This window comes from Phaethon lepturus, unplaced genomic scaffold (genome assembly GCF_000687285.1).
Source record: "Phaethon lepturus isolate BGI_N335 unplaced genomic scaffold, ASM68728v1 scaffold37483, whole genome shotgun sequence".
Classification (NCBI taxonomy): domain Eukaryota; kingdom Metazoa; phylum Chordata; class Aves; order Phaethontiformes; family Phaethontidae; genus Phaethon; species Phaethon lepturus.
The window spans coordinates 949-8929 of NW_010527648.1; the positions used below are offsets into that span (position 1 = coordinate 949).

At 55.9% G+C, this 7981-nt stretch overlaps 2 protein-coding genes across 2 annotated transcripts in view; one reads left to right on the top strand and one right to left on the bottom strand.

Moving 5' to 3' along the window:
• Positions 1–583, top strand: part of GNMT (glycine N-methyltransferase) — a gene marked incomplete at its 5' end in the record, with an annotated part of 1396 nt that extends 813 nt beyond the window's left edge. Inside the window, 2 exons of the mRNA XM_010283447.1 lie at positions 67–188; positions 282–583. Of these exons, the coding sequence (XP_010281749.1) occupies positions 67–188; positions 282–453 (294 nt within the window). The remainder of the gene's footprint in view (positions 1–66; positions 189–281) is intronic.
• Positions 584–2462: 1879 nt separating this feature from the next.
• PEX6 (peroxisomal biogenesis factor 6) overlaps positions 2463–7981 on the bottom strand; it is a gene marked incomplete at its 5' end in the record, with an annotated part of 15359 nt that continues 9840 nt past the window's right edge. Inside the window, 7 exon segments of the mRNA XM_010283448.1 lie at positions 2463–2625; positions 2946–3085; positions 4238–4315; positions 4943–5059; positions 6269–6377; positions 6827–6888; positions 6983–7188. Coding sequence (XP_010281750.1) covers positions 2489–2625; positions 2946–3085; positions 4238–4315; positions 4943–5059; positions 6269–6377; positions 6827–6888; positions 6983–7188 — 849 coding nt within the window.

Consider the following 7981-nt stretch of genomic DNA (forward strand, 5'->3'; position numbering starts at 1 on the left):
GGGAGCAGGCCAGCCTGGGGGCCACTGAGTCCCCACAGGCCACAGGTGTGATCCTGTGGTCCCCAGAGCGACTTGACCAAGGACATCACCACCTCGGTGCTGCTGGTGAACAACAAGGCGCACATGGTGACTCTGGACTACACTGTGCAGGTCCCCCCCACAGAGGCGGGGGCAGCTCCGGAGCTGAGGTGAGAGGCACTGCAGGGGTGGCTCCCGGCACAGGGGGGTTGCTGGTGCCATGCCCTGCTGTACCCCGCTTCACCATCGTTGCCTCTTTGCAGTAAGTTTCGGCTGTCTTACTACCCGCACCGGCTGGAGGCCTTCACCACCCTGCTGAAAGGCGCCTTCCAGGGGAAGTGCCAGCACAGTGTCCTGGGTGACTTCCAGCCCTACACGCCGGGGCAGGCCCACGTCCCCTGCTACTTCATCCATGTTGTGAAGAAGATGGCTTGAGGGGGCTGTGGAGATGGGGACTGTGGTGGCTGAGAGCTGCGAGTGGCTCTGGGGACAAGCAGGGGGCCGGGGACATCACTGAGAGCTGCCTGGGAGCCGCCTCCCCTTAATTAAGAGCACTCGTGAGAGCTATCAGAGCCCGTGGTCCGTGTGTCCATGTATCTGTGTATGGGCAGGGTACGGGGCGAGGGGCACAGCTGCAACTGCCTCAGGACTTCCAGGGAAGGAAGTGCACAGCCTGGGGGGAGCATGTGGTGGGTGTAGGACCCCCAAGCCCCAGCTGCAGGTGCCAGTTATGCCTGTGGTGTGGAGCTTGGGGGTCCCATTGAAACAGAGGCAAGGGTGGGCTGGCTACTGGGTGGTTGCACATCCCTACTGAGCCCAGTGCAACACTGCTCCCAAGGTTGTAGTGCAACCAGTTTTCTCCTTTGCACCCGCTAACCAGGTGCTGACCCCTTTTCTTGACACTCCTCAGCCCCATCCAGGGGTGCCCACTCCCCCCACCAGGGCTCCCAGGGTGGGGAGGCCCCACACACACCACCAGCGCTTTTGCTGTGGCTGCAGCTCCCTCCTTGCCTGCCCTGGGGAAGAGGTGGTGGCCAGATCCAGCAGCACATTGTGGTCAGGGTCAGCTCTGCCTGAACACGCTCAGGTGCCAGAGCCGAAGCAAACAGGGCTCAAGGCACGCGTCAGCTGGATCTTCGTGCATGAAACGCCTCCAGCTGCTGGAGAACCGCCCTTTGGGGAGGAGCTCAGTGGGGAGCTGGTCCTTGACAGCCACACTTGGCTCGGGAACATGACTGACAGCAGTCTCAGCTCAGGCAGCAGCGGGGCAAAGCCTGGCAGCAACAACCCCTTGGGCTGGGGCATGCGCAGGCCCCTGGCTTAATGCGGGGCTGCCCGTGAGCTGCCCCAGCAGCTGCAGGGGCCTGGCAGAGGCAACTGCCAGCCAGCTGCCACACTCAGCTCAAGTGTGGGTTTATTTGGCATCCCTGGCAAAGGCCGGGAAGCAGAGCACATGCAATTGTGCTGGCAGCTGCTGCGAGGCTGGGGAGGGAGGCGAGACAGGACTTCAGGAGGTCTGAGCCAGCTTGTGCTCAGCACAGGTTAGCACAGACAGGGTGGCTCTGGGCAGCTTCAGCCAAGAGTTGAGTATTTCCAAGGCTGGAGCCCTCCCTCTCCCTGTGACAAGTCTTTCCTAGTATCTGGTGGGAATTGCCCTTGCTTGCCACTTGACATTGTTCTGTCACCCAGTGCCTCCAGGAGGAACTGGGGCTCCCTCTGCAGAGGCAGCTCAGTTCCCAGCTAAGCAAACCCCCCTCCCTCAGCCTCTCCTCATGCACCATGGGCTCCAGCCATTCTGGCAACCTCTTTGCTGGACGAGGGCGGCTCCAGCCCTGTTCGCAGGTGTGCTCCCCCCTGCAGGAGCCTGGCAGCTCACAGGGACCATCCTGAGCTCACGGACACCATCAGCAAGCAAAGACCTGAGGCCAGGCAGTGAATATCTAGTGCTGAAAACCTGTATTTATTCAGAGAGACCATGTCGAGCCCAGGCCAGCTACAGTAGCAGTGCCCTGTGTCCTGCTGCCTTCTGGCCAGCACCCATCACTGCGAGCTGACACCCCAGCAAGCAGCTGCCTCCAGCCCCCCTCTTGCTGCCAAACCAGGTGCAGTTTGGGCCTTGATCCTCCACCAATGCTCTGTCATCCATACAGACACTCCTACATTGCCCACAACCATGAGACTCTGCTTCCTCCTCATGGGGAATTCACCCCAGTACGCTCCTGGCAGCCACACAGTGCTCCCCAAAATGCAAGGGACCATTACAGAACCTACCACCAGCTTGGCTGAGTAGAGCAGTGCTTACATCAGGCTTTGGCTCAAGAAACTGCAGAGCCACTTTTCCACCCAAGCTCAAAAGAAGCAGGCCTAGGAGACATCAGAGAAGAGCAGGTGGGTGCCTGTTCGTGTAGGTTCTCTCACACACCTTAACACACCGTCCCCATCATTCCTCCAGTCCCAGCTCTGCTGAGCATTAGCAGGCAGCAAACTTCTGCTGGATGAGTCTGTACCTGAGCAGCTCCTGCTCAGAGACTGATGGGTGCACCCTCGCAGCAGCCTGCAGGAAGTCTTCCATGGTCAGGATCAGAGCAGAGCTCTCTGTATCCAGCCCTGCATGAGAACGAGAACAGGAAAGGGCTGAGAGGCAAGCACAGGGGCGGCAGGCAAGATCAAACAGCCCCCTCTCCAGCCACTGGAGGCTGGAAAGAAAACCTGTGTCTCTCTCTTTCCCCCTGGGGCCAAGCACTGGAGATGATCACATCTGCAGAAACCGCCTGCCTGCCAGTAACCCAGAGCCTAGCATTCAGACGTGGTGCCAGAGCTGTCGAGGCTCTTCTCACAAAGCCCAGTTACCAGCAGTGGTAACTCTCCTCTCTGCCCCTGTGCTGGGCTGCCCCAACATGTGGGACAGGCAGAGGCCAGGCTCCTACCTTCCTCGATCCATTCCACCTTGCGTTTGACAGCGCACATCATGGCGTCCGAGCATAAGGCGTAGATGTCTGCTCCTGTCAGCTGAGCTGGGCATTTCTCCAGGATGGTGGTAAGATTCACAGAAGGATCCAGTTTAAACCTGCCAAGAGAGAAAAGTGCATGTGTAAAAGCCACAGAAAAAACAGACCAGGAGAGATGCAGCAGCCAGCGTGACTGGGCAGGAGGAATCAGAGGCCTCATGTTTAGCCACTTCTGGCCTGCGCTCTGCATGCTCAAAAAAAAAATCAAAAGGGTTGGTTTGTTTGTTTTTTCAATACAGCCACTTCTCTTTGAAACAACCCCACAGCAAGGTCCTCTCTCCTGCTAAGTAGGATCAAAGGCAACTTTGAGTTCTCACTCAGAGAAATTAAGTGTTCCACATGCCTGGGAACAGCCTACAGCCAGGGCTGGATAAGAACATGTTTAATTACAGACAATACAAACCACCATAACACCAAACCATCCCATCAGAGCCACACTGCAGACAGTGAGCCTCCTTCAGCACGAACAGCAGCACGGTGCTGGAGGGAATGACTGCCAAGCCACATGGTGTGAAAAGATGCTCACAGCCAGCCCACGCTCTCACTTCTCCTACTAGCTTATCGTCAAAGGCTGGATCACAGCTATCCATGACAGAAAGGCCCTGCAGAGGCAGATTCACAGCTGCTCACCCAGCTGTGGTGGGTGGTACCCCTGCAACTGAATTGCAGGGCTTGCTTTTCTCCCTCCAGAGGTGCCCTCAGGAGCTCACAGCAGCTGGGGAAGCAGTCAAAACCCTTTGCTCAGTGTTCCCACATAATCAGTGTTTGGAAGCTGAACAGTCTTCAGCATCACAGGAGGATAGGCAGTGAGACAAACAGAGCTGCCTTCACCCTTGGACCTGGAAACAGCAAGAGGTGTGCTAGGGGAACTCTTGCAGGAAGCAAATGAGAGATGCTGGTGCGCTGCAGTCTCATCACACTGTTAAGATCTCAAAAAGAACATCTGGGCACAGTAACTGGAGAACTCTACCAACCCCTCCACCTAGACAGCCAGCTGAGCTGCTCCCATCTTGCAGGAAAACCAGTCCCAGTTCTGCTTCTGGAAGTTGCCCATCCTCCTCCCCTACCTACTGGTTGTGGGTCAGTGACTGAGGTGCTCCCCAAGGCTCAGACACAAAGGCAAGCTGGAGCACATTATGCATCAACCCCAGGAAGGCTGCGACCCACTGGAGGGTGGTGGAAGGCTGCTGCGAGAGCACAAGGTCACTCACTTCCTGGTGACGGCACTCAGCACCTGCAGCTGTGACTCCCGGTCTTCCTTTATGCCCACATAGACCAGCTTGTCAAACCTGTCAGCAGAGGGAAGAGACAGCTGAGATTAGGACAAGACAAATCTGCCACTGGTGCTCAGCCCTGTGCACCAGAAACTGAAAGGCAGCCCTGGGACAGCTCCTTTTGTTGCCAAGTTCATGGATGACAAAAAGCTTGGGGGCGGGGAGGGGGGAAGTAGTCAATATGCTGGAGGGCAGGGCTGCTCTTCAGAGGGACAAGGACAAGCTGGAGAAACAGGCTGACAGGAACCACATGAGGTCCAACAACAGCAGACACAAAAGTCCTGTCCAGGACAGGCAAGCCGCAGGGATGAGGACAGGCTGGGGGGCAGCTCTGCAGAACAGTCCCTGGGGGACCAATTCCTCCTGCCAGTTTGGTGCCACGGCAGGGCCCCTATTGCGCTGCTGTGCTGCTGGGGCAATAACCAGAGTGGTGGGGGATAACAAGCAGCAGTGCTTTGTGCTGCTGCTACAGCCATAGGCACTGGCTTCCTTTTGGCTTCCTATTTCCCCCACAAGCCAGGGTCGGGGGCTTTAGGAACAGTCTCTGAGGAGGGAACCTGTTGGGGACACAGTCCAGCTCATCACTGCCTGAGGAGCTCTGGGGAACTACCCTAGAGTGAGGCAGAGTACGATACAACATACCTGCCTGGCCGGAGCAGAGCTGGGTCTAGGAGGTCAGGCCTGTTTGTAGCTCCAATGACAAACACCTCTCTGGTGGAATGGAGGCCATCAAGCTCAGCCAGGAGCTGAGAGACAACTCTGCAGGGAGCAAGACAGGACACTCACAACTAGGCCTTGGGAAGTCACCCACTGTCACCCTCAGCCACCAAACAAAAAGAGGCATAAGCAAGGCCACAGCCAGGTCCACGTCTTGTACTACAGCTCATATTTCTCTTCCCTGAAGAGCCCTGACAGCCATCCAGACTTCTCCATTTGAGCACAGCTAATAAGCCTGTGGGCTCATTGCAAAGTGAGCGCAAGCCCCTGGTACGAAGACAGTCCTTCAGGCCTGTGCTTGGCTCTGAACCCTTCCAGGATGACCACACATGCTCATACTTGCTATCAGACACTGGCAACACAGACCAAACATAGGCAGGCACGCATGGCTATGGCTGAGGTTCTCCATGCGGGTGTGCTAGCTGGTCCTAACTCTCTCCGCTATTTGGTACTGCCCAGCAAGTTACGCTACAAGACTGCCCTTCAGTCCATGCCAGTGACACCCTGGCAGGCCAGTGATGCTGCCAACCAGTCCTCAGGGCAGTGAACGGTACACATTGCAGATCTAGTTCTGTGGCCACGGGGCTTAAGCTGGTCTGGTGGCAGAGTACTTCAGTGCTGCACAGACCTCCTGGAATGGGGATACCTCCACTACATTCTGGGACCACCTGAGGCAACCAATGGGCACCATACCCAGTCCTTTCCAGAGCTGCTTGTTTGCGTGTGTGATGGATGCCAGGGGCACATGGTGTCACTGGAAAACTCTGCAGAATCCCTCAAGAATAGAGAGGAAGATTGGATGAGGACTATCAGCTCAACAGAAGAGGCCTAGGGGAAATAACCCTGTTTCTGGGCGTCTCCAAGCTTTGTTGCTTCTAAGAGAGGCAGCTGAAAGATTTCCCACCGCAGGGAAACAGCAGCTAATAGGAGGACAGCACAGCAGGGGTGTGAAGGATGACCTTGGAGAGGCCAAAGGGAGCAGTTGGCAGCCACAGAAGCAGCTGGAGGAGTGACTGTCTTAACCAAATGTTTGCATAACAAGCTTGGGCAATCGGGAATCTGCAGCAATGCAAACAGCAGTACTAATGTCCAGAGAGAGGAGACAGGCCAAGCAGAGGAGCTGAAGGGAGCAGCGAGGGAAAAAGTAGAGAAAGAGACTTGGGATGGACTCTGCCTCGCAGGGTAATCCTGTGCACCCTCCAAGCTGAGGCAGGTATGCTGCTCTTCCAAGGACACCCGATGCTCACTCACCTGTCCATGACGCCCCCTGAATCTCCACTATGTCCACGACTGGGGGCCAGGGAATCCAGTTCATCAAAGAAGATAATGCAGGGAGCAGCTGCCCTGGCTCTGGCAAACACTGGGAGGAGACAGCACAAAAGGTGAGAAAGACCTGGAGGAGCAGTCAACAGCAACAGGACCTGCTACATCACCAGCAGGGAAGAGCTGTGGATGGAAATCAGTGGCCCACTGCCTCACCACCACCAGCTGCTCCTGCCTGAGGGGCTCAGTGGGAGCAGAGACAGGGAGCACCCAGCACGATGGGCCCCAACACTCAGCCCCAACACTCTGAGGGGTTGCTGTCCCATCAGGAACACCAAGGAAAAGAGCGACAGGAGCAGAGAGCGCAGGAGGAGAAGCTGCAGCGAGGCAGGGAACAGACTGGATGTAAGAGACAGCTGGGTGCATGCCCTTGCTGGTAGCTCTGAGTGGGAGTTGGGAAGAGGGGTTTAAGCACTACCTCCTTCCCTCCAGCACCACAGAAAAGCCCCATCTTTCTACATGCAGGAGCAGGATGCATCTGCTCACCATTACGCACGTTCTCCTCGCTTTGCCCAACATACATGTTGATGAGCTCTGGCCCTTTCACACTGTGGGGCAGGGAGAAGAGGGAGCCAGTTAGATCATGCCCATCCACTGCCGGGCAAAAGTTTGCCCATTGTGTGACCCCCTCACACTCTTCACCTAAGGAATGTCATGGCGCACGTGGTTGCCACGGCTTTTGCCAGCAAGGTCTTCCCTGTCCCTGGAGGCCCATACAGCAGCAGACCAGAGCGGCACAGACCCAGTGACAGCAGCTCTGGGTGCTCCAGGGGCAACTGGATAGTGTCCAGGATCTCCTTCTTCACTTCCTGGAGCCCACCAACGTCCTGCCAGGAGACAGAGGGGATCTGCCAAGAGAGGGAGAGTCCCTATCAACACTTCTTGCTCCAGTGGGGTACACTGTCATCAGCCCCTTGTGCTGTCAGCTGTTTCCAGCTATGCAGCAAGTCAGCTCCGCACTGCACTGCCCAGCCATCCCTGCTGTGGGATCCCCTATCATCCATATTTCCCCTCTCCTGAGCTTTTCAGTGGAGAAAATAAACCGTGCATCTTCCCAGGCAAGCTGCACTGGCAGCGTGCTGCTTCATCTCCAAACCTCTGTTGCACCCCCTATCACCTGTTAGCAAAAATATCCCAGGGAATGTATCTGCCAGGATTGCCTGCAGCTTTGTGGGGAAAGAGCCCTGCTGCAGACAGCCCCTGGGACACATGAGGGAAGGTAAAAATAAGAAAGGAAAAAAAAAAAAAACCAATCCAGACCTAGCAATTATGAGCTACTTCTGTTAAGGGCACCTTGTCCCCCACGGCAGTGAAACTGTGCAAGGGCTTTCACACCAGAGTGACAAAACCTGGGCTGCTAGGACCTCTGTCATGTGAAGGAGGATGTGAAAAACAGACATCCTGGAGGACACTGCACAGAAAATTAGCTGCTTTTGAAAGGGGGGATGCAAGAACAAAGTCCATGTATGCTTACAAGAAATAGACAGAGATGAGGTCAATTGCAAACATGCAAGGGATCCCTGTACAAAGAGGAAAGACAGCAAACTTGAGAGGGGTGAGCCATGCCACTCTCATTATTTTATGCTGAGCAAAACAGTCTCAGAGGATGCTGCTGCTCTGTTCACAGCTTTAGAAATAGCA